The sequence below is a fragment of the Lupinus angustifolius genome, chromosome LG11 (assembly GCF_001865875.1).
Source record: "Lupinus angustifolius cultivar Tanjil chromosome LG11, LupAngTanjil_v1.0, whole genome shotgun sequence".
Classification (NCBI taxonomy): domain Eukaryota; kingdom Viridiplantae; phylum Streptophyta; class Magnoliopsida; order Fabales; family Fabaceae; genus Lupinus; species Lupinus angustifolius.
This window is the reverse complement of record NC_032019.1, coordinates 4,993,087-5,019,416: the sequence shown is the minus strand read 5'-3', so window position 1 is coordinate 5,019,416 and position 26,330 is coordinate 4,993,087. Positions and strand designations below refer to the sequence as shown.

Here is a 26,330-nt window from a genome sequence, read left to right as displayed (position 1 = left end):
TAATTCATTGCTTTGTGTAATAGTTAGTTTAGTTAGTTGGTAACTTACTATAAATAGAAAGTCATAACAAACTGAGTTGTTATGAACTACTATAAATAGAAGGATGTAAATTTGATGATTGTTGTTAATGGAAAACACTCTTCCTTCAATACTTTTCTTCTTCACTTACTAAGAACACATTTTCCATCTTCAATTAACTTCTTCTTCTTTTCTGATTCACGCTTGGCAAGAAGCAGTATAGAAACCAAGCTGAATTGGTTTCTAAAACTCTAACAGGTTCGCTTCTGTCCATGATGGTTAAACTCATATATAACTTCTATCATTGATGGTTAAGCATTGGATGATTAAGTATTAGATGGGTAGCTTCTGTGCATAGTGGTTAAGCAAAGATATATTTCTGCTATGGATGGTTAAGCATTTGATGATATAGCTTTTGTCATGGGTGGTTAAACGTTGTTATTACTTCAAATCAATTCCAAGATGGAGAGTGAAAATTTTCACTCATCAACTTAAGGGAGATATTAAAGATATATGATAGGTTAGTTTGGAAGATGATAGTTGGTTAGAAAGTTGAGAATTAACAAGTTAGGTTTATATTAATTACTTGTTTTACAAGCTTTCTTTTCATAGCAGTGAAAAGGATACTAAGGTATCTTAAAGGGAGTATGAGTTTGGGCATTCTGTTCCCTGCATCAAGAGACACAGAACAGAACAGTAGAATGAGCATCATCCATGGCTACACTGATGCAGATTGGTGTGGTGATAAGGATGATAGGAAGAGCACAAGTGGTTACCTATTCAAGCTTGGTGAAGCACCAATAAGTTGGTGTTCAAAGAAGCAGAAAATAGTGGTCCTTTCTTCGTGTGAGGCAGAGTATGTTGCAGCCTGTTTTGGTGGTCAACAAGCAGTGTGGTTGAAGGCATTGCTCACTGAATTGGGAATGCAGAAGGATGATGAACCTATGTGGTTGTTTGTTGATAACAAATCAGCAATAAATCTAGCAAAGAATCCAATGGCTCATGGTAGAAGCAAGCACATTGAGACCAAGTTCCACTTCTTAAGAGACCAAGTAGAGAAGAACACATTGAAGCTAGAATTCTGCCAATCCAAGGAACAATTGGAAGATTTGCTAACTAAGCCTTTAAAGAAGATAGACTTTGAGAGACAAAGAACACTCTTAGATATAGTTAGTATAGAAAGCATGAATTAAGGAGGAGTGTTGATTTTTGTATTAAAGAGTGTAATTCATTGCTTTGTGTAATAGTTAGTTTAGTTAGTTGGTAACTTACTATAAATAGAAAGTCATAACAAACTGAGTTGTTATGAACTACTATAAATAGAAGGATGTAAATTTGATGATTGTTGTTAATGGAAAACACTCTTCCTTCAATACTTTTCTTCTTCACTTACTAAGAACACATTTTCCATCTTCAATTAACTTCTTCTTCTTTTCTGATTCACGCTTGGCAAGAAGCAGTATAGAAACCAAGCTGAATTGGTTTCTAAAACTCTAACAGGTTCGCTTCTGTCCATGATGGTTAAACTCATATATAACTTCTATCATTGATGGTTAAGCATTGGATGATTAAGTATTAGATGGGTAGCTTCTGTGCATAGTGGTTAAGCAAAGATATATTTCTGCTATGGATGGTTAAGCATTTGATGATATAGCTTTTGTCATGGGTGGTTAAACGTTGTTATTACTTCAAATCAATTCCAAGATGGAGAGTGAAAATTTTCACTCATCAACTTAAGGGAGATATTAAAGATATATGATAGGTTAGTTTGGAAGATGATAGTTGGTTAGAAAGTTGAGAATTAACAAGTTAGGTTTATATTAATTACTTGTTTTACAAGCTTTCTTTTCATTTGTATAAATAAGTCATATTGACTCACTTCTTATTCAATCAATTTAATTCATTCAATTTTGTAATAAAAATTCAATATTCAATGAATAATATTATATTCTCTCATCTTTCTTGATTCATCAAAAAATCTTTTTCATAACTCCTACCATTTTAACATATAATTATATATAATTATAGGTAAGGACAATATATATGGAACCAATTATTCCATCATATATCTTTATCGTAAGAAAAAGAGTTCTCTTTCATGTTTGTGTAACCGATAAAATGGCTCTTCTGTATAGTTGTTAGATAAAGATTCTTTTTTTCATCGAAATAAAATATAAAGATTCTTTTTGCTTAAAAGTCATAGTGGATATGTATATAGTTTTAAACATTAAGTGACCATTCTTTAAGACGTCTCTCGTGTTTAATGCACGGACACCTTAAATAATGTATAATGATGATATTAATTTGATATTTTCTTCTTACTATATCATTTATTAACCATATGATGGGTGATATTTTCTTCTTACTATATCACATGTCCTAAATGTTATCACACTTCATGTCCCAAGCCAATTAAAATGTTTCTTTTTATTACTTTTTGTTTTTAAATTTTTTATTTTATCCATATATTAATATATGTTTACTTCACCCGCTATATTATTCATTTTAAATTAAATTTATTTTTAATTAATTCTTAGCCATCTCCTTTGTCTTATTTTAGTTCGCGTGCATAATTATTAAACGAGGATGGAGTTTAAAAAGGTTTGATCTAATACTAAATTATAAAACAAGAATAGTCATGAAACAAAAAAAAACTCAAATTAACAAAATTTATGGAAGGAGCTCAATGGTAAGTGGTGTATTGTAGTTTGAGAAAAGCACTTTTCACCTTAGCACTATAATGCTCTATAGTCAGAAATTTATTAAGACTAAATAAAAATAAAATACCATGTCCAGCATAAATATATTTTGGGTTCAGAACATCTTTAGGAATACAATTTTCATTCTTATTTAGATTTTACACATTATTTTATAATTTATTATAATTTCTCATTAAATAAGAACAATATATTTTTTCTACCATGACAAACATTATTTTTATTTTTATTTGAGTCACATAACATATAATTTTTTCTCTAATATTTATTTCTCTTTACTTTCTATTGACTAAGAATAACCAATAATCGTTTTTATTTAAGAATAAAAATTTAAAAATAAAATTAACACAACGAAAAACATAATAAAAATATTCTTATTTTATTAAAAATAACGCTTAACAAGAATCACTATGCTTCCTCTTATAGGTTGTATGGAACTAGGTTGTGCCTAATTCCATTAATTTAACTATTACTGAATTTACTAGTACATTGATTTGGAGAATATGACGGCTTTTGAAACTACTTATCTGTTTTCATTGAACGATTTCTAAAAAGAGATGGTTGCTGGTGACATTTCCACCAACTTTAGATTTTTTCCATATACATATGTTTGAATATTCTTTTAATATAAAACTTTATTAACTCTTGCTAAATTAAATAGAGACTAATTATTCAAATTGTTTCGCTAACTATTAATAAATAAGAAGTTTGATTCCATTTATACAAGGTTTAAATTTCGAGTCTTGCAAAGAAAAATTAAGCGTTGAAAGATACCAAAATATAATCAAAGATCAAAATTAAGCATGTATAAAGTTTAATTTTTTATTCACATCACCATCTTGGGTAAGAAACTGATTCTTTCAAATTCATTTTACTCCTCCAACAAATATAAGGTTTAAATTTGTAACCGTGCAAATGCAAAGGAGCCCAAAGTCCCAAACATTAAATAAAAAAACAATTAAAATAGAATTGAAAATGTTAGAGAAGTTAAAAAAACTTGAACAAGCATGGGAATCAATGAAATAAAAATCAAAGGTGGAAGCACATTAAAAAAGCAAGGAGGAAAAACAATATCAAGTGATTGAGGTTACGAATCAGCAAGTTAAGCATAAAAAATATAAAGAAGAGAATGGAAGGTTAAGTAGGAAGGTTAAGTATGAATAAGTTAACCATTTTTCTCCGCACTAAAAATATTTAAAAAACAAAACAAAAAACCGAATGTAAATCTTATCTGATGAGTAAAAATAAGGAATCATCCGTTAATTTTTTTAAAATGTGAATGATTTTTAAAAAATTAAAGGAGAAAAGAATAAAGATAAAATAAATAAAATAGTTGAATTAAATGTAGGATGACAAAAAAACATTAAATATATGTGTGTGAGAGAGAGAATTAGAACAAATACTGAATCTAAAAGAGAAAAATACTGAATGTAATTTTGTTCATTTAAAAAAAATAGTTGAACAATTTGTTTAGTTTTTTTAAACAATGCAAAAGTAAAAACTATGTGAACTTAGAATGATAATACTTTAAAATTTAAACAAATGATGGTTTGAGTCAATATTAACAAAAAATAATTTTATTGAATATTACACTATCCGTCTATAGATTATTTTTTCTATCAGATAAATAATTTTCCATCATTAAAAGAAACAAAATTCTAAATCCAACACCTTTATAGTTTTCAAATGATCGCCCGATTGGATATCAACTAAAACAATAGAATTTGGTTGTTTTTATGACAATCTAATATCTATATAGAGAGAGAAACTAACAAACTTTTAAAATGTATGGCAATTGATAAATAAATAAAAATAAAATAGTTGTTGAATTGAATTGTAGAATGATTAAAGGTTTGACGCATGATATGATTTTATATATGCTGAGTTATGTGTGTAAATATATATCATATTTTGTAAGTACCAACCTCATATTCAAACTCCTTAGAAAACAAATTTGATTCTCGTGTACACTAGGATAAATAATTTAAAATTTCGAATATTGACTCTAAAAAAATTAAAGTAGTCTTCGGGAGAGCTGAAATTATTGTTCTACCCTTGTTTGAGCATATGCTATTCCAAATAGTTCCATTATTGGACAGAAACGTCATCATCTCTTGGAAATAAATAGAGAAATGAGTGTATGGTTGTTGAAATACTTTATCAATTTGATGTTGAAAGCTACCGTTAGATTACAAAGTAGACTTACAAAATGTGCATTATCATTACTAATTAGATTTTATAATCTAGGGAAGGCACCATTAAAAATTGTCTAACCCTGCTTCTTCATGCTGCTTACACGTCACATAAGACCTGGATTCTCATTATTTTTTCTTATTACCAATTTTTAACAAAATATGTGTCACATTAATACTTGAAAATTTGGTCCCATACATGATATATCAATTCATCATGTCATGTTGTGAGTTTGTGACGTATATAATAATATTGTTATGAACGAGAAAGGGAATAAAGTGAAATTAATTTTATTCTGAAAATTATGGATCTGTCATTCACTTGATCCAAATAAACTTTATCAAGATTAATTTATAGACCTTGACTTGAAAGGAACAAAATAACAATAGGGTGTAATGTTATTTTACACTAAAGATTTATACATATTAATACATAATCTACTGTTTATTTGTATTATTTTTTAAAAAAAATAAATGATGATTAAACATAAATGATTAATGATATAGTAATGATATATAAAATTTATAGAATATCTATTCATACATTTTTTTTCTTGGAAGAGTTGAAGTATACACTATGAATTAAGTATTCAACATCCACCAAGAAGCATTCTGAACTGTTTCTGGAAAAATTGCCAGAAGTAATGATTCTTATAAACATTGATAACTTACACACTCAAACTTTTCAACTCAAACATTAAGCAATTGATATGCCAAAGATCACCATCTCTCTGGGTCACAAAGGATGAAAACTTCGATTCATCTTAAAACCATACCCTCTCATTCTTGGAAATACAAAGGTCAGAAATGAAGAGGGAGAACCAAACAATGAGAGGGGTAAGAAAGAGAATGAGACTAAATGGAACCATCCAAAGTTGCTTATTTGTTGGGTGATATTTGTATAGCCACCACCCAAGCAAAGAGCCTCCACCTATACTTATCAACAAAGACAATACCAAAATCATCAAGTATAGTTTTTTTATCCTAGACCTTTCTTTGTACTCTCCATTTTCCACTTCTTTAATTGGTCCCATCAAATTGCAGCTCCAAAAAATGAAAAGTTGGTAGCCCTGAAATTGAAAATAAACAAAACCAATTTCTCAAACTAGTCCTCCTTATTGAATAACAAGAATATAAGGAAAACTTACCTATGGAAGTGTAGATTGTAATCAAGGATGTGGTGATATTGTTGGAATGGGGTAGTAGAGGAGTGTGGGAAAGATGGTAGAAAAATAAGTGATGAAGAGCATGAGTTCAAGGAAGTTAAGGGTGGAGAAGAAGGTTTAAGACTTTTGGATTTTGTCTAAGTGCTACAAGTAAGTTACTATTAAGACATACTAATCAAATGTGCCTTTAGCTTTTGATGAAAGTTGTCATTATATTTACTAAAGACTATAAAATTTGGACAGAAGTTGATTACGTCTCAAGTTTTGACACATTCAGAGATGTAGTTAACTCGGGTATAATTAACTGGGGTATGGGATAAGCAGAGCGGGTGGGGACAGAGGTGGCTTACCATCATTAAGGAGAATATCTTTTATCAAAAATAGTGTTTCAAACTATATCTCCAGCCACTACAAGAAATTTACCATATACCTATAGACATTTATAATGACAGCAAATAAAATCATAAATATAAATATAATATACCTATGAATGTAAAATAAACCGTAGGTATATGTATAATATAGTTATAGAGGTATAGTTTTGTAACTATACTTTTTAGCTACACTTTTGTAACCGTAAGTATAGATATCTTATACCTATACATAATGTTTTTCGTCAATACATACTTAAACAATAACTTCTATACCGTGGGTATAAATTACATATTCCTAGGGATGTCTATTTTCATCACTATATAATATTTTCTTCTATTGTTAAAAATAAAAGTTAAAAAAAAAATAGGGTCGTCACTACAATGTCCTTTGAACTTCTTTTCTTCCCAATCTAAAAAACAAAGGGGTGTGAAAACATTACCTCTCCATCTTTTCGTCTTTTCCAAATCAATTTCCTCAACTATTTATCCTTCCAACAAATTAGAGGTATGTACTCACTAATTCTCATTCCTCAATTTCCCATTCGTTCCTTTATTTTTTATTGTAAGTTGCAAAGGGAGAGAGGTTCGTGGAGTTCTTGTCAATGCCTAGGGTTGTAAACTTTCGAGTCAAACAATCATAAAGTGAGCGATTCTTGTTTATTGTGGGAATATTGAAGAAGAATTTTGAAGATGGGTGATACTAGAGCCCAATCAAACAATGCAGACCTAAGTTTATTGTGGTTAGTATAGGTTTAGGTTCAATACTTTCAATGAAGAGTGGTCGTTGTTGCTTCAGAGCATGATGCTCTTGTTGGTTGAACCAAGAGAAGTTCTACAACTCCTACAATCAGTTTTCTAGGGTTTATCAGTGAAGTGTGATATGAAAATGGGAAGAAGAAAAACAAAGAGAAGGTTCACATTGTGGTTTTGAAGACATACTTAAAATAGAAGACCCATTAGATTAATTTTGTGTGGATTTATGTGGGTTTTTTTTTTAATCTCTGTGATTAATAATGAACCATTGTTATAATCTCTCTGAGTGAGATTAATAATGAACCAATTTTATAATCTCTCTGAGTGAGATTAATAATGAACCATTGTTATAATCTCTCTGAGTGAGATTAATAATGAACAATCTTTTTATATCTTCCTCACATTTCTACAGTTGCAGATTTACATAAAACTGGGACTAATTTTATAGCTAGTGTAGATGTAGATGATATATATATCTTCCTCATAGGATATTGTACAGGGTATATATCTATAGTGTAAATATATTCATGTATCTTCCTCACATGGGCTAATGTATAGTGTACATGTATAAGGTATATATCTACAATTGGAGATTTGCATAAAAGTGAGACTAATTTTATAACTAGTGTACATATACATGGTATACATCTTCCACACACATGTTGTACAGGGCATATATACATGTATAGGGTATATATCTTCATCACATAGGCTAATGTACAACATATGTATCTACAATTGCATATTTGTATAAAACTGAGACTAATTCTATAACTACTGTGCATGTACAAGGTTTATATCTTTCTAACAGGCTAATGTATCACTATAACTAGATATGTACATGGTATAACTATAACTAGATATGCTCTTTTAATACCTTTTTAAGCTAGATTCTTTATTTATTTCTTCCTTCATAGCTTCAATTCTGTTCGCTCATAGCTTCAATCCTTTTAAAATTTGGTCCACCCTCAACTTGTCCTCAAGGTATATACTTCATCCCTTTCTTAATCTGAAATTTACTTCAAAGGTAAGTGTTTCAGATTATCTCACTATTTTGTTGTATTGTAGTCAATTTGTATGTTAATGGAGGTAAAACATGTGGGAGAGGCAAAATATGAGGAATGCATATTATTACATGGTACAACTTGTGTCAACAAACTTGTAGTAAACATCTATATCTTTACAGGATGCAATAGATAAAGATATGGGAATAATAAAGTCACCAGATAGAGATATAACTTTCAAGCTTGAGGACCTGAGTACTTTGTCAAAGGAGGAGCAAACGAATATTTTATCTAGGTAGGATCTCACAACTTTGGTTTCCATGTTTTTTAGTATGTGGGAAAACTTTATTTCCTTTAGAGTTGAGAGATAGTGAAATTGCTTTTCATACTTGTAGTCAAGCACAAAATAGCTTCTACATTTTCATGTTGTGTTGTTATGATCTTTTGGCTGACTTCTAGTACTATAGCTTTGTGTTGAGAACTCTTATAGAAGAAAGTGGGTTGATTCATGCTTTGTTTTATAACAAATGTTTATTGATTGTCCATGTTTGTTACATCATATACTCTGGATATGGAGATTGCTTTTGCAGTGGTGTTTCATGTTCCTTTCTTGACACAATTAAGTTCTTTCGCATGCAGAATACAATTTTCATTAGTGGTTTTCAGAAGATGGGCAAGTAAGTCATAAAGCAATTAAGTTCTACATTAATGTGGATATAATTTCCAGTGAGTTGCTATTCTGATTCTTTTGCATGGGATATTTGCCAATAGTATATAACTATATGTTAGTTTTAGTAAAGGAGAAAATATATCACATTAATTTTTGCACACCAAAATAGTTTGGTAACTTATATTCTTTTCCTTTCATTTTCAATAGGTTCAGGATTATTTTACTACCCCAACTTCTTTTGGTTCTCCAAATTCATATTGTAATGAAGATAATAAATATGGTATAACATTTTTTATTACTAGAGATTTTTTATTTTATTCATTCATTGATGTCTTTTTTTATTCCTTACAGGTGAAAATTACACAACTAATTTCTTATTGATGTAAAAACTCGGAAATGAACCATTTTGATTTTTTTGGAACACAATTTGTATTTATTTAGATTGACATGATCCAAATTGTGTAATTTTTAGGATTATAAGATTTTTTTATGTATGCTATATATAGTTATGTTATTTTTAGGTGGATATATTTAACTCATGTATTTTAATGAATTTTTGATTTTTTAATTTTAAATATAATGATGTGTTCAGATATTTGTAACACACGTCAAAATGAGAATGTAGGTTAGGTATAACTCTTTTATACCAATGGAATAAAATTGTAGGTATAAGAAAAACATATTCATCTATAGTGATGAAAAATATCGAAGGTATACGTTTTAGTCTATAGTGACGGACATAATCCGTAGGTATAAACACCTATAGTGATAGACAGACTTCAAAGGTATAGGTTAAAGTTTTATACCCACGCTCCTGACAACCATCACTAAAACTTATAGTGACAGTGAAAAACCGTAGGTATATCGACTTAAATACGATGAACAAAAATGTCCATAGGTAAAAGTTTTTTGTGTTATACCTACGGTTTTTTATCTTTTACCTAAGATTTTCGTCTGTAGGTATATGACAAATTTCTTGTAGTGGGCCAATGATATTAAATCAAAAATAAAAAAATAATAAACACTTAATTTGTTTGATTGACACGACATGACATGTTTTCATTGATCAATGAGATGGTTTAAAACATCATTTGAAACAACAAATCTTTTTCCATCATTCCTATTTGGAACAAAAAATTAAAAATAGTTTAGTTTTGTTGTACTTTTAAGTTTTTGAACATTAATATTATATTTTTGGTTGCAACACTTTAGAGATTAACTCACGTAAATCTACATAATTGAATATGGTTACATCTCAAAAAATCTACATTAAAATTTAATATGGATTTATATAGTTAGTTTTACTCCTTTGAGGAGTCTAGCTCTTTATTTTTATACTGTAATATATTATCTATATTTTCTCTCACCTAATCAAAATCATATTGCATCACCAATTTTAAATTAAGATGATGAAACTTACATTCAATTGATCAATAATACAATTAAATGTCTAAATAAAACTTACACAACATTATATATGCAATTATCAATCTAGATTAAAATGACCAATAGAGGAGGGAGGAGAGATCTTGATCCCATTGTAAAACATAAAAAAAGACCGTGTACAATTTTGTTGTTGTACATATAAGCATTTAGTAGTGAGAATAAGAGAGATGAGATATAATATTCTATTGTGATTCATGGTTTGACAAAAAGTATGGCTCTTTTGTATTCAAAATCCATCTTTAAGAATGCTGTCAGAAAGCCTTTATTGTTTCTTCTTCATAAAAGTCTATCTATTTTTTAGTTTAATTCCCTTTACTTATAACCTTTGTGTTTTGTTGTGGGAAATTGTGAGGGTCTCTAATGTATAGTTTATATTCTATCTCAAAATATAAATCTAGATCAAATTTGAAGGTTGTTAAACGTGTATAATTATCTCAACCAAATATTATACTTAATGGTTTACATTGATCCATCTTAAATCAAATGTATTTTAATGAGTACAAAAATTATAAACAGACTTCGTTTTTTGTCATGTTACTTGAGAAAAAATATTTTTTTTTAGATAAATACTTATTTTAATTCTCATATTTTTATGACCTTATCAATTTGATCCCAAAAATTGAATAACTCAAAATAGTTCCCAAAATTTCAAATGCGAGTCAAGTTAATCTTTTTTAATATGTTTTATAATACTTGATATAAATTAATTTGACTCCATTTAAAAATTTTCGAGACAAAAAATACTAGGAACTAAATGAATATTTACTCTATATTTCATTGTGTTCTATTATTAAGTCTCAACCAATTTGCAATCAAATGAGTAGTTACAATAGAAGTATACTTACTTTTTAACATTTCTTATTGACATGATTTAAGATGAGAAAAAATAGAGATTTTACTGTATACCTAATGATTTGAAGTTATCATTATATTTTTGCATATAAAATAGAGAAAACTCTCATATGCCAATATCAAAATGTGTTGTTTATTAATTTGGAGTTCTAAGCTAGTGAATTAACAATGTTCACTCTGTTTTAAAACGACTTATTTTTCTAATTGTATGTGCTGATTTATTCGTAAACTTGTTTGTTTATTTATTTCTCTTAATTATTTATTCATGAAAGACATAAATCTTAGTTTTTTCTAAAAATAGTTTATCTTGCTTCTACATATTCATATGTATAGAAAAATCAAGATTACATAGAATAAATCAAGAGTAGAAAACTATTTTGTTTGATTTGAGTGTATCTTAATTAATTTAAATGACATAAGTAATGTACCATGATCGTCTAAAGGAAGAGGCAGAAAAAAGTGAATCAATGAGTCCATTCTTCATCCTTAACATGATATCATATTGAAAGTCTTTTAGTTTGAAATTAATAAACAAAATATTCTATTTATTTAATATTATTTAATATTCATTAGTTAAAAAAACATTTATTTATTATTATTTTCATTATTTCAAGAATTTTATATTTATTATTATTCGTTATTATAAAGGATTTTTATTTATTATTTCACTTTTTATTTTTATAAGGAATCGAATTTTAGTTAATAAAAATGACATATCATGATTGTTCAAGAGATAAGCACAAGAAAAGAAGTGAATCCTAACAATATTGTATTTAGGCTTGATGTAATTTATACAAAATGATTTTTTATTTTTTTAATTAGATATTATTTATTAATTACTTATAATTGAAAATATTTTTATTAATTATCACTGATCCTCTATTAATTAGCTATTATAAAAAATATTATTTTGACTCAATATCATGGTCATGTGAAACTTCCTTAATGCTTAAGCAAAGGAGATTAGAACACAAACTTATTGAATTGAATTAATTAGTACTCTAACTAGACATAATCACTAAAAGTTATTTATAAATAAGATAATCTTAAACAATTTCTTTAGGAGATGATAAACAAAAGTTAAGTCTATCTTTAGATTCAAATTAATTTGTTTGTATGAAATGCATTTAATCAAATCAATTGTTAAATTGAAAGTTTCTATCATATATATATTACATATAAAATTTGTCAATATATATATATATATCAAATTTAACGTAATATATTGATTTTATAATTTTTAGTAAATGAATGAATCAACATAATTAATATTATATAAAAACGTTTTTAATTATGTAGGAATTGACATAATTTACCTTGAGCAAATGTATACCCTTAGTAAAAAATATGCAAATATATACTAAACTTGATGCATGTTTGGTTGAGATTGTTTATTCTCAAATATGTAAATCTATAATTAAACATGTACATATTTGGTGGAAAGTATTTTTGATTAGTTTTGGTTTATCCTTTTTCATAAAAAACTTATAGACAAAGAAAAAGAAAAACAATCATGTATAGAAATTTGATGTATAAATTTAATTGTAGTATTTTTTAGATATCATCAAGGATTTTATCTTACCTTTAGGTAGTAAATTAATCTATTTTGATCTTTCTATGCTATAACTGGTCTTATAACACCAAATGAATGTTCAACGTCAGGTAAATTTATTTTTAGTATATAATCTGATAATGTTAATCTAAAATGGCAATATGAATGAAAGTTGTTGAAAATTCATGTGAGGGCGCGCACTCGTAAGCCAAAATTGCCCTCCTAAGTAGCAATCGAAACGTGTGAATAACCACATGCTTGAAACTCGCACACAACCTCTGTTTCTCTCTCATCATCATCATCCATTCATCTAAACATAGACAATAATATCCATTACAACCTCAAACTTTGAAACCCATTGGAGCTATGTACCTGATTTGAATTGCAGGAACTTTAACACAAGAAATTGCAACATGACCACGAAGGCACCGAGACCTCGTATCCGTGTAGGGAAGTATGAGCTGGGAAAAACCATTGGCGAAGGAAGCTTTGCAAAGGTTAAGTTAGCAAGGAACGTTGATACTCGTGACCATGTTGCTATCAAAATCCTTGACCGTGAACATGTTCTCCGCCATAATATGATGGAACAGGCACGTAGTTACTCATATTAAGCTTTTAAACGTGTCTAATTTTATCATCGTTTCCATTTGTTTGATGATTTATGTAATGGTGTTCTAGTTTATTTTTTGGTACTGGGTATCCACCCACCTTTTTTGGATAAACAATTAATCTCTTCTGGATCGTGATTATGCCTCCCAACAACAAGTGTAGCTCCCACGAATTGAACTATTTGACCTTTTGGTCTTCCTGTGGTTCTAGCATGGCCTTATATTTTGTTGTGGTTGTAGTTTATTTTGTTTATGTGTGTGGATGATATTTTATTTTTTATGCTAAAAATTGATTTTTTTTTAACTTTGTTATTGGCAGCTGAAGAAAGAAATTTCAGCGATGAAGCTTATCAATCATCCAAACGTTGTAAAAATATTTGAGGTACCACCCAATTTTATTTTTCTTTATCTTGAATAGAAAGAAGCTTTCTCTTTGGATTTCGAACATAGCTGAGACCCAACATATATATAATATTATGTTGTATTTAATTTATTATATTAGCACATCAAGTTTTGTAATAAAAAACATTTCTCTCTATCTTAGGTACCACAAAGCATTTTCATATTTTGTTACTGGGAACTTTTTAATTTATGACGTGGCTTGAAGAAAATGATTGCCAAAATCTTTGCTTTATAATTATGTTTCTTTTTGTTATTTAAATTTTGATGTAAAGGTCATAAAATGGGTGTATAGTGTTAAAAAAAAATGTGACAATGCGATAAAAAAATTGGGCACTAATCCTCATCTTACTGGTGGATATGATTTTTTATGTCCTACTATTCCAATCTGCTATTTCAATTAGTCCCAGGTGAACATGTGTTTTCTGTTTAAGTATAGGTGATGGCAAGCAAAACAAAGATCTACATTGTACTGGAGTTGGTTAGGGGAGGAGAACTATTTGACAAAATTGTAAGTTGGTTATTTATTTCTTCATAAGATTCTATTGTCTTTCCTTTTCCATTTTGTTTTGTTTTGTTTTGAGGAAAGTGTATTGGATATGTAACATAGTGCTTTTAAGTACTTTGATGTTTTGTATGGATCTTGAATTTAAATCTAGAAATTCTTATATTGCCTTTTACCTTGATTTTCTAGGCAAGTAGTGGCAAACTAAAAGAGGATGAAGCAAGAAGTTATTTCCAACAACTAATCAATGCAGTTGATTACTGCCATAGTAGAGGCGTGTATCACCGAGATTTGAAGGTCTATCAACTTTCTTAATCCTTTTTTCCTTTTCTTTTCACATTAATTGATTCTGAAAACAGCATGCGAGCCTGTGCAATGGGCCGCCCTTTATTAATTGATTCATAAGTGTCAGCTGGAATCAATTATTTTGCCCCCTTTTACTTTGAGTTAAATTAGGAATGAGACTCATATTCAATGTCTGGTGCAGCCTGAGAATCTTCTTCTGGACACAAATGGTGTTCTTAAAGTTTCGGATTTTGGATTGAGTACTTATGCGCAACAAGTAAGATGATATCTGTATATGATCAGTACATGTGAATGTTGTGGAATTTCTGATTTAGTGCACTTGTCCAAAGTTATAACTACGTTTTTCTATTAGGCAATAAGAATAAATGTTAAAAGCTTCCCCGATTTAAAATTCTTGATTATTTATTTGTAGGAGGATGAACTCCTCCGCACTGCTTGTGGAACACCAAATTATGTTGCTCCTGAGGTACCTACTTCAAGTATTTATGGATGAGATGGAAAACCACGTTTGTCCCTGAATCTGTTGTTCATGTTATGTTGTGTGGCATTTGTATCAGGTGCTTAGGGATAGAGGTTATGTTGGTTCTGCATCTGATATCTGGTCATGTGGAGTCATTCTCTTTGTACTAATGGCTGGGTACTTGCCTTTTGATGAACCAAATCATGCGGCACTGTTTCGGAAAGTAAGTAATTTCATAATATAATTCATCATATATAAGAGTGAAAGAAAAGTTAATCATGTCATTAAGAAGGGTCAAAATCTGTACATATATACTTCAGATTAGCAGAGCTGATTTCAGTTTTCCATCTTGGTTTGCGCCCGAGTCAAAGAAACTGCTGAAGCGTATTCTTAACCCAGACCCTCTCGCAGTGAGTTCTGAAAGCTTTCTTGCTTTTCCATTTATTATTATTTTCCTATTTGGACCCTTACTCTTGTAGTTGACTGATTCTGCTTGTTATTTACCCTTCAATATCTTTTTAAGTGGTGAAAGAATACCTGCTATAAGCATATATTTTTCTTATTTGGTATTGGATTGCTTTTTGCAGAGGATAAAAATAGAAGAGCTCTTAGAGGATGAATGGTTCAAGAAAGGATACAAGCCAGCATCTTTTACAGAGGAAGAGGGTGTAAATGTTGATGATGTAGCGGCTGCTTTCAATGATTCTAAGGTACTTGTTTATTTTGCTATATTTCTACGCAACTTCTTTCATCTACTAAATCCTTAGTTGGACTTTGTTCTACAAAGAGAGTGAGCCTCGACACAATGGTAAAATTGTTTTTCTTGTGACCAAACGGTCATGGGTAAGGTACAATTTTTACTTATTATAATTGGGAAATACAAGAATGAGTCTGCAGCAGCTCTTCTTTGTGTGTAATTTAATTATTCTCTTCGACATGTAGGAAAATCTCGTGACAGAGAGAAAAGAAAAACCAGTCTCAATGAATGCTTTCGAGCTCATTTCTAGGTCACAAGGCTTCAATCTTGACAGTTTGTTTGAGAAGCAGACAGTACGTAGAAGTTCATTTTGTGCTTTCGTTATATTCAATTGTCTATAAAGGTTCAGTTCATTACAAGTCACATGGAAATCGACTTATCATCCTGTGATAAGTTGTTGATGAAGTAGTTTTTGTAGATTAATATTTGGTTGATTAAGAACCTGACCTAAATCCAGTTGATTCCTTTTGTAGATAGCTAACAAAATGTTGATAATGAATATGATTAATCTTTCTGAATTTCTGGCTTATGATACTTATTTCTTCATTGTATTTGAACTCAACAATATAGGGGGTTGTAAAGCGGGAAACACATTTTACTTCACAGCGTCCTGCAAATGAAATTATGTCAAAAATTGAGGAAGCTGCCAAACCTCTGGGCTTCAATGTTCACAAGCGAGATTATAAGGTGATAATAAAAATAATGTATCTATCTTCACACTTATTATACTCACTATTGGTTTGCATTATCCATTTGCCAAGAGCTATCTTTCTTGTGATTAATCATTGTGAAGGACGAGAAAACATTTTAAAGTTTTATAGAGTACTCAAACTTACCTAGATTGAAATCATGCAGATGAAGCTGCAGGGTGATAAGAGCGGAAGGAAGGGTCACCTTTCGGTGGCTACTGAGGTACTGAGTCATTTCTTTATGATTGTAATCTTTTTTATGTAGTCACTAGGTAACAGTTTGTTTATGGCTAGGAAATTAGAATGATTATTGCCATTTTCTTCTTGTGTTGCCAAATTCATCTAATTGATGAGATATAATACTCATTTTTGGTCATCATATGTACTAAACCCAACTTATGTTAAGAATATGAACTATTGAATCATGTTAGCATCAATAACTTGGGTCACATTGAATGGTTAAACTCAACTCTGGCAGTGGTTGAAGACTTGTTTCAAATGCATAATTATTCAATTAAGTTCAAGCACTAAAAAATGTTTTGTTTTGACATTTGAGGCAAGGGTTTTCATTGGTTTCTTCCAATTTATTTGGCCATGACTATGAGTGATTGATACAACTGGTTGCTTATGGCTACAGGTTTTTGAAGTGGCTCCCTCCTTGCACATGGTGGAGCTGCGAAAGACAGGTGGCGATACACTAGAGTTTCACAAGGTATGTGAACATATTCTAATCCTAGAACTCATTTTGGTCTCTTAATACTATGGACTTAGATGTTTTGGCCTTGCTTTTATGCAATTTCTTTTGTAAAAATATCCCTTTTTTATTGATGCTAACCTTATTCGTTAACATATATGCAGTTTTACAAGAACTTCTCATCTGGGTTGCAAGACATCGTGTGGAACGCTGAAGAGAAAAAATGATGAAGAAAACTGCACCTCGTCTCTTCATATTGTGTTCATATTATGATGTTGTACAATTCAGTTTTTTTCGGTATTGTTTCTGTTTTCTTTAAAGAACTTAAAAACATTTTCTTCAAAGCAATAGATCACGCATATAATGAGACTGAGTATGTATTTAATTGTACATAAGTATTAAGACCATTTCTCATAATTTAAAAGGTGATATTGAGAATGATAGGCATAATGACAAATAACAATTCAGTCCATGCCCATACATAAATTAGTCAACTAATAAGATAATAAGATAGTGTTAACTCGACACACACTATTTAGGACAGGTGGTAATAGTTGACATTCTCTAAGAGGTTCTCGAAATTTATAAAAATGTATAATATCTATATATTGTCAGTATAAAAATGTATATGCAATCAATAAATCATTTAGTATTTAATTGTATTATTCTTTTTTGAAGAGTTGATGATCAAAAGTGAATGGTAGATCATGAGCAAGCCATTCAAAACTAAGCATTAAAACCAAGTTGTATTTCAAAAGACATAGCACATCCCCAATAGATCTATTTCATATATTTTCATTAATATAAGATATGCATGATTTTTAGTGATGTTTAAATTTCCACTTACAACTATTCTTAACGCGCGATTGGATTGTAATTGATTGGTTAAACTAACATCTGCAACATCACGATTTTTTTAGAATCCGTATATATAATGTTTTCATGTTAAGGGTTAGTATAAAATGATTTTCAAGGGTCCAGTATTGAAGAAATGGGTGTGATTTTCAAAAGAAAATTAAAGTATAGATTTTTACTTATTTCTAAATAAAAAAAATAAAAATCATCAATTTAAGATACACCTCATATTCTTGTATTAGACAAGTACCCAAGAGGATCTTATCCCATCATTCTAAGGTTGATTTCATTGATATATTGGATAGCTTTGGTACTCTCCCTCACATGCACGACAATTCTATTATGTACATGTACAGAGGAGCTAATTATCTATACATGAATTGCATTAATTGTACTTGTTATCACATTGACGTTACCAAGATAGAGCCGTCAAATATAGGTTTGAACGATAAATATTGGCGATGTACTGAAGAATAATGCTTCATACAAATAGGGTTAACAATAAATATTTCATAATGTACTGAACTATGATGCTCATACAAATAGAGTTACCAATAAATATTGATATTGTACTGAAGTATGATGCTGCATACAGATAGGGTTAACAATAAATATTGATAATATACTGAAGTATAATATGCTTCATACTAATAGGGTTAACCGGTTAAAAACATATTGTTAATGTAATTTTAGTAAAAGAAGGAAATAACAAGATTTGAATTAGATGACTGAACCAAAGTAAAGTAATGTGGTTGCCCAAGGAATGAAATAAGACCAATCGTTCTCAAATGGTAAAAACTACTTTCAATATCATTGGATTTATGTTGTACAGCTTAATTCCAACATCAAAAAATTAGAACCCAAACAATTCAAAATCTAAGGTGTCAAATCTCTATCCAACAAGTTAGATTTATCAAAGTCACCAAATTACCAATTTCCAAAGTCCATCAATCTTTTGGTAAGAGGTACATAAGAAAACATATACAACATGAGCTCATGGGTAACAGAAACACGATTGACTTGTAGAAGCTACATCACATCACATCACAACATAATTTAATTGTTTAGTGTATATGATTTGTTCATGCAAGTAATGTGTGTGTCTATATATATAATAATTAAAAGGGAATTAAAAGGGTATAGCTAAAATACAAGATGTTACATGTTATGTTACTATGATAGGACATTCCAATAAAGGCCATTCAATGGTATAGGCAATTCTTTCAACATCAAATACAACATCCCAAGTGAGGTAGGTCACCACATAGGGCTCACATTTTTCTTCAATCTTAACAAAAGTATTAGAAACAAATGATACTACGCATCAATGGCTCAGCTTACTAGCATGAAAGTACTTGCTCTATTTTGGGGTGAAAGAGTTAACTAGTTACTAAAATAACTCTAACATCACAAAAGCCTGAATTATAAATAGCAAGTGAATGGTAATAACTTAGTGAGTCATAGTTCATTATTAGTTCTCACGCTTTGTCATCGAATTATTTGGACAAATCACCTAAGCCACCTTCTAAGGTCACTAGTTGAAGAAGGAGAAATTTCTCCACCAATACTCTCAGTGTAGCAAGAAGAGTAGTTGGATTGCTGTTCCATACCAAAATGTGATGCACATACACTCTTGAAGCTTGGACTTCTTAAGTTCTGCCCATAATTCCCATAACCAGCTCCTACATTATAAGGATCTGGAGCCGGGAAAGAAAGCCTTTTCTTAACTGATCCAGCTCCTCTTTCCCTCTCTGGGGTCGATGGTCTCTGCCTCGGCGCGCTCTGCGATCGAATTCGAGCTTTTGCAGACTCGGTTGCAGCCATGTAATTAGGCAATGCAGCAGCACCGCTATTACTTGTTCCAGCCCTTCCATTTTGGTACAAGTTCCCTGTGTAACTGTAAGTAGACCTAAGGCTTGGTGTTTGGGAGATGTGTAAGTTTCTATCTTCTCTAACACAGCGAGGGCTTGCCGACCGGACTTGGACTGGTCTTGATTTAGCTGGTGACGGGGTTGAAGGGGATTGGCGAATTGATCCATTTTGGTGGGTTCTGTGGATAGGGGAAGCTATGGAATGTCTTTGTGGTTGGTGGTGTGGGTTATATTGATAATTTGGATGTGATCTTCTGTAATTGGATCCTCCTAGATATGAGTAAGGCTGAGCAGTATCAATTTCGACAGTCTTAATGGGGTCTCTCTGATCAGTTGAAGCTCTTCCCCTGCCCTCCCATGGCTTCGTAGCCATCCACCGGTCGAGCCATTTCGGCCTCTCTTCCAGCTCATCTTCATTTCCAATTGACGATTTCCTACCGTTCCTCCAAATCTATGATATAGCATGACACAGTATAGAAGTTTCAACTTTCAACCAATTGTACAGGGAAACTAAAAAAACAAGGTTATAAATTTTAATCTACAACCATAATATTACAGTTTTGGTAGTTTGTGGCCAAATTGACCGCAATTGCGGCTGTATTGACCGAAAAATAATTGCAACCAGGATTCAATTTAGAACTTGTACAAAATCAAGAGTTTAGGATGAAACCTGTTGCGAAAAGGCTTGAGACAAGGACTTTTCTCGCTTCATAGCTGCTTCCTTCCTCTGCTGCAACATAGCCTTAACTTCTTCAACTGTGTGTGGCCTTTCATCCCAATCATCTACAATGCTGCTTCCTTCTCTTGACTGTCAAAACAAGCACACAAACAATTCAAACACATATGCAAAAATTGAAGAACAACTTCCTTGCTTTTGTAAGGAAAAAGTACTTTTCTATATGCATGAAAAAGTACACAAAGTTTAATCAAATGAAAACTCTGACTTACTACTGATTTCCTATCATAAATCTCCTGAAGATATCGCAATTCCGAAACACTGGCGGTGTCACTGAAGGTAGATTTTCGACTACCATCAAGTGAAGACCTTATGCGCTGATCAAGAACCCTTGCTTGTACTCTAACCAAAGCCTGCATGCATCTAAGGGTCATCTTTGCCTGCTTCCTAACATTGTGACCCCTTACCAAAGCTTGCAACTTCACCAACCCCTTAAGCGCACAAAGTGCTCTTCTAGCCTTCAAATTTCAAGTCCAACAAATAACATATCCAACAAAAAAGTACAAAAAAACTCACTCAGATTAACTTCACTTTCTTTATAAACTTACAATAGTCTATTATGTGTACTTACCAAATATCCTCTAAAAGCAGTTTGAATCACAATAGCAGCAAAATGGTCCCTAGAGTGATGATTAGTAGTTGTACTAGGCTTGGTTAACCTTGCAACCTCCACAGCAGCTTGAGCAGTGGCCATAGCAGCCTCAGCAGTTGCCATAGCCATTTCAAGTGCATGCTTCTGATTTTGTTCTATCCTTGAAGCTACACTTGCATTTGTTGTTGAAGCTACAACATGCTTAGACTTTGTTGGACTTTGTTGAATGTTTGCTGTTTCATGATTCTTTCTAAAAATCCATCTTCTTTTTTCTCTCTTCTATAAAAATAAAAAGTTCACTCTCATGACTATTATTATCTAAATTGAACTAGAAAATATCATAAATAAAGGGGTCATAGAAAACATAAGAAAAAAGAAAAATTGGAGACTGAGTTTGAGTATTTGAGTAATGACTACCTTCTCTTCATCTTCTTCATGATCATAGTCCTCTCTTCTTCTGCTACTCCTTTTGTCACTGTCTTTGGTTGGAGATCTAAATGCTCTTTTAACAGCAGTTAACCAAGAACTACTTCCCTTTTTCCCCATCAAAATTAACAGAAATAACTCAACTGCATTTACAGCTAAATTGCCAAAAACACAGCCTCAGAAAGAGCCAGAAAATTGTGTGTAAGAGTTAAAGACACAAAGCTCCAACCAAGTTGGGTAGTGATGCCACTGAAAAAGAAAAGAGATAAGCAAAAACAACAAGAGGAGGCAAAGTATATAATAGTGGAGCACTGATTCAATCTTAGTTATTTTTATCAGTACACGTTCATCAATGCTACAGTAAACTTGTCCTCATCATGGCTCTACCGTGAGCCCCCTCAATACTGTAAAATAAATGAATCTCTTTAGTAGGAAATATCTAAATCACCCTCACATAAAAACCTTAGACAAAATTTAATTAAATTGTTTTTATAAACTTGTGTTCATTCAGTTTTGCTAATACTAAGTTGGATAAAGAGTTGTGAATTAAATTATTGTGACAAACATGACACACTCTTAAGAAAAAATAATGCTACATGATAATATTGAACATAGCACACGGTTTAATGTTAACTATGTACTCCACATAAGTTGATTTGTTTATATGGTAGTCAGAGACAGCCTGTGGAGCAGAATAGAATGAGTTTCAATGTAGATTAATCTAAATGAGCAAAGATTATGGATTTTAGAGACATGGGTGGAGCAGCAGTGGAAGTGTCAGAAGCTATGTTAACTGTAGCTTAATGTTAATGAATAATAATTTAAAGTAGAATGTGTCATTTGCCATGTGTCATGTGTCATGAGTCATGTGCCATGTGTTTGAGTGATACCGAGGAGGTTGAATTGAACTCAGCGAGGGTGGGGAGAAAAGCAAGTTGATGGTGGAGACAAGAGAGGAGCCAAAAGTGGTTTTTTCTATAATAGAATGAGGAAAAGCTACTATTTCTTTTTTGGGGGTAAAGTAGCTTTTTTTGGAGGTTGCATTGCAACTTTTCTTTGTTAAACAAGTTGGAGCTATACAAGCTGAGCAGTTGTCTCATTGTGTCACGTGCTTTGAGCAGGTCGAGACATTGAGGGAGTTAGACTTTTCTCCATTACTAGATAGACGAGTGATGGGAAATGCATTAAAGAACCAAAAAATAATAATATTTGTGACTTTTAGTTTTCTTTACATTGTGTTTGGTTTACTGAAGAAAAGTTAAGGAATGAAAAGTCGAGGAAATAAAACTTGAGAGAAGAAAATGTGGTGATTTTTTAGTTGTTTGGTATGATAAAAAATAGAAAGAAAGTAAAGAGAAAATAATATAATTATTATTTAATAATAATATTTTCTTTGTACTATCAAGAATATTTCATCACTCTGTGAGTAAGGAACTAATTTTTTTTGTGATGTGTCACTATTCCTCCCAATAAGTGTCTAACGCAAGAATCGACCCTTGACATTTTTGTCTTTTTATGGATCTAGCGGAACTTTACATCACTTAAAATATGTCACAAATCACGTCATAAACCAATGAAAACATGTCATACCAATTAAAAAAATTAAATATTCATTATTTTCTCTGTTTTTCCTTCATCGTCGTTGGTTTAGAACATGGTTTGGAACACTCTTTAGGTTAATCGACCTGGGTCTAATTTTTCTACTTGTTTTCCTCCTAATAATGGAGAGAAAACATAATGGCACGGATCCACCATTTTTTTTCTTTTCTTCCTTCTTTTCATTTCAACCAAACAATGGAAAAATTGTTTTCCTTCCTTTTTCATTCCCCTCACTTTCTTTCCTCCCTTTTCACTCCAACTAAAAAATCACTATATTTTCTATCCATTTTCTTCTCTCAAGTTTTCTTTGCTCAACTTTTCTTCTCTAAACCAAACACAATATTAAAGTTATAATTTTGGTCTTAAAAGTGTACAAAACACAACTTTTCTCTCGATTAATAAAAATGAGTCATAATGTATATGAGGTGGGTGTTGGAACTATCTTAAAAACTATAAGGTTAACCATGTGTTTTAATGATATTATTTAAAAAAGAAAATAAAACATTTATCATAAGCATAATAATTTTCTTCCGTAAAATACCATTCCATTCCTCCCCCAAGTCTAGTCTTCACAATATTCATTATGCTTTGTTTGGTAGAGGTGATTTAAGAAGGAAAGAGAGAAAGAGAAGAGAGATTGGTCATTTCTCTCATTTGGTAGAAGGGGTGAATAGGGAGGAGGGAGGAAAAATTGCATGAGCCCCACATGAAAACTCTTCTCCTCCCTTGTGGGACGAAAATGAAGATTAAGTGTATTGTTTTTTATTTTGACAATTTTGCCACTTTCTTTTTTATCTTGACATCTTTGCTCTCATCTTTTTTTATTTTAACATATTTTCCCTTTCTTTTTTATCATGTAATGTTTGCCCTATTTCTTTGATTATCATCTAACTATTATTATATTCATTATTTATCTCTAAATATATCTTCTACAAAATATTGTGAGTTACTCATGACCTAAAAATATTATTTTTTTGTGTTTTCATCACTATTAAGGTAGTTCACATTTAAATACTAACTAATTTATTTAATTAAATATTTCAATTTTATTTCAACATTTTTTAGACACTTTAACTAAATCCATATATTTAATCATTGATATAAATTTTTATATTTACTATTAACATTATATTTTTAACATTTTAAACTAATATTTATTTTTAATTTAGAATGAAAAGTATTATTAATATGGCCAAGAGTAAAGTTGTCTATTTCATAGGTAAAAAGTGAAAGTCTTACTCTCTCTATCTTCTCTTTCTTTCATTTTTCTCTTCAACCAAACAACTCATAATTCCACTTTTTCTCTCACCTTTTTTCTTTCTCCTCATCCTCTTTCTCACCTCTTTCTTTCTTCTCAACAACCAAAGGAAGGCTAAGAGTGAGCGTTAGTTCCTTATTCGGCTCTGGTGGTTAGTCATGTTTTTTTAACCCAAACTCAGCTATAGACTCGAAGCTAAATCCGATCTTAGATTCGATTAAATATAATGTGCACTTATTTTAGATTAAGTTTTTTTTTAATATTACTTATCATTATGAATATATAATTTAACATATAAAATAATATATGTATATATATTATTAATTATGTACATATGGTGAATTTTTTTTTAGAAAATTAATAATATTTTTTATCAAAAGATGTCATTACTTAATACACAATTGAATAGAGATACATTATAAAAATATGACGAATGGTTAATTATAGGATGAGTTAGATCGGATTATGCTTGATCCTTATTAAGTGAGCCGGTAAGGCGAGGTCAAACTCACCTTTAGTAGTCACCATCCAATCCTCTCTCGATCATTAGGGAACAAATATGTACTATCTCAAACCATTTTCCAACTGCTTGATCAATCTAACGATCAGAAAATTTAGTTGGATATATAGACGGTCAGAGATAATCCAAAAACGTAAAAGTAGTGTAAAAGTAATTTGCACCTTTTTGTAGCAGAATCAGATGGCACATTAATTAATGCAGCTATTCTCTTAAGTCTTAATCCTCACCTAAACTTTGTTATTTTGGGGTGTCAGTATCTACTTCCAAGTTCAACTGCTCAGGCACTGGCCCAAAGACCAGTCAAACTATTCTAGATTCTCTTTAGAGCTCACTGATTATTTAGTTTTTTTTTAAAATCTTCTCCCACTGAGCTCTGACTCTGACGATAAAAAAAATTCCAAATTCAGTTCAATGTACTAGATGCCAAGTACATGGTTCTATCTTTTAATTTTTAATTATTATTTTTAAAAAAATAATATGTTTATGGGGAAAAAATAAAAATACAATACTTTTATAAGTTTTAGTGTGAACCATGATTAAATCTTTAACGTACAAATGTGTATGTTGTGCTGACACTGAACTTTAATCTTTAAACTATCAATGAATAAATATTAAATCCTATTTTATTAATATGTTTTATAATATCTTTTAAAATTTCAACATTATCTTCTATCTATTTCTATTAACAATATAATAAAAAAAAGTTCTTCATGCCGCATGTCACATTCTTCTCACATGTTTTCCCTTCATGACACATGTCACATCCTCCTCACATGTTTTCCCTTCATGCACATGTCAAATCCTTCTCACATGTTTTCCCTTCATGCCACATGTCACATTCTCCTCACATTTTCTCATCTTAAAATGTTCTAAGTTATTAAAAAATTAAAAAAAAACTCATTTATGTCACATGTTATTACTATGTACCTTCCCACACTATACTTACTTTTTATATATTTTATATGTTAATAATTTAATACTAATTAGCGATTGGTTTATGTTGCTACCCCACCAAAATTGAGTGTTCACCGTACTATGTTTTGTTATATTAAAATGTAATAGACATTGAGCATTAGATGAGATTGAAATCATTTTTCACATCCAAACTATTTCTTTACACTAATTTATGTATATTATTTAACGTTTACTATTAATCTAATAATAATTGCATTGTTACACCTCATCAAAGTTTTGTAGCACTTTTCCAATTGAATTTTAATATTTCAAATTCTTTGAATTTTAATTTTTCTGTATTATAATTGAAAAATCAAATTCCAAATTTAAGTTTTTTTATATTTTTAAATATATTTT

General features: G+C 30.5%; 2 protein-coding genes and 2 long non-coding RNA genes across 4 annotated transcripts; 2 read left to right on the top strand and 2 right to left on the bottom strand.

Annotated features, from left to right (window-relative positions):
• Positions 5,941 to 6,299, bottom strand: LOC109360648. The gene is made up of 2 exons (XR_002109201.1): positions 6,076 to 6,299; positions 5,941 to 5,997 (listed from the first exon to the last, which is right to left on the bottom strand). It is a non-coding gene; the product is annotated as an uncharacterized LOC109360648 (long non-coding RNA).
• LOC109360647 lies at positions 6,833 to 9,310 on the top strand. The gene is made up of 4 exons (XR_002109200.1): positions 6,833 to 6,972; positions 8,407 to 8,519; positions 9,102 to 9,174; positions 9,246 to 9,310. It is a non-coding gene; the product is annotated as an uncharacterized LOC109360647 (long non-coding RNA).
• LOC109360646 (CBL-interacting serine/threonine-protein kinase 9-like) lies at positions 12,957 to 17,580 on the top strand. Its single transcript, XM_019605683.1, has 14 exons — positions 12,957 to 13,334; positions 13,672 to 13,734; positions 14,191 to 14,262; positions 14,446 to 14,553; positions 14,744 to 14,818; positions 14,975 to 15,028; positions 15,120 to 15,245; positions 15,343 to 15,432; positions 15,610 to 15,732; positions 15,965 to 16,072; positions 16,350 to 16,466; positions 16,635 to 16,691; positions 17,106 to 17,180; positions 17,327 to 17,580. The coding sequence occupies exons 1-14, from the start codon at positions 13,158 to 13,160 to the stop codon at positions 17,387 to 17,389; spliced, it is 1,308 nt and encodes a 435-aa protein (XP_019461228.1). The 5' UTR covers positions 12,957 to 13,157; the 3' UTR covers positions 17,390 to 17,580.
• LOC109360645 (protein IQ-DOMAIN 1-like) lies at positions 19,189 to 22,102 on the bottom strand. The gene is made up of 5 exons (XM_019605681.1): positions 21,634 to 22,102; positions 21,196 to 21,495; positions 20,837 to 21,082; positions 20,559 to 20,696; positions 19,189 to 20,339 (listed from the first exon to the last, which is right to left on the bottom strand). Exons 1-5 carry the CDS (start codon positions 21,760 to 21,762, stop codon positions 19,527 to 19,529), a joined length of 1,626 nt encoding a protein of 541 aa, XP_019461226.1. The 5' UTR covers positions 21,763 to 22,102; the 3' UTR covers positions 19,189 to 19,526.

Bases quoted from the DNA above. Each gene is read 5' to 3' on its own strand.
- LOC109360646 (XM_019605683.1), top strand. From the start codon at position 13,158: ATGACCACGAAGGCACCGAGACCTCGTATCCGTGTAGGGAAGTATGAG. The intron at 13,335-13,671 runs GCACGTAGTTAC...TGTTATTGGCAG, and splicing joins GCCATAATATGATGGAACAG to CTGAAGAAAGAAATTTCAGC. The intron at 15,246-15,342 runs GTAAGTAATTTC...TATATACTTCAG, and splicing joins ATGCGGCACTGTTTCGGAAA to ATTAGCAGAGCTGATTTCAG.
- LOC109360645 (XM_019605681.1), bottom strand. From the start codon at position 21,762: ATGGGGAAAAAGGGAAGTAGTTCTTGGTTAACTGCTGTTAAAAGAGCA. The intron at 21,083-21,195 runs GTAAGTACACAT...TGAAATTTGAAG, and splicing joins CTGCTTTTAGAGGATATTTG to GCTAGAAGAGCACTTTGTGC. The intron at 20,340-20,558 runs GTTTCATCCTAA...GCTATATCATAG, and splicing joins CTCAAGCCTTTTCGCAACAG to ATTTGGAGGAACGGTAGGAA.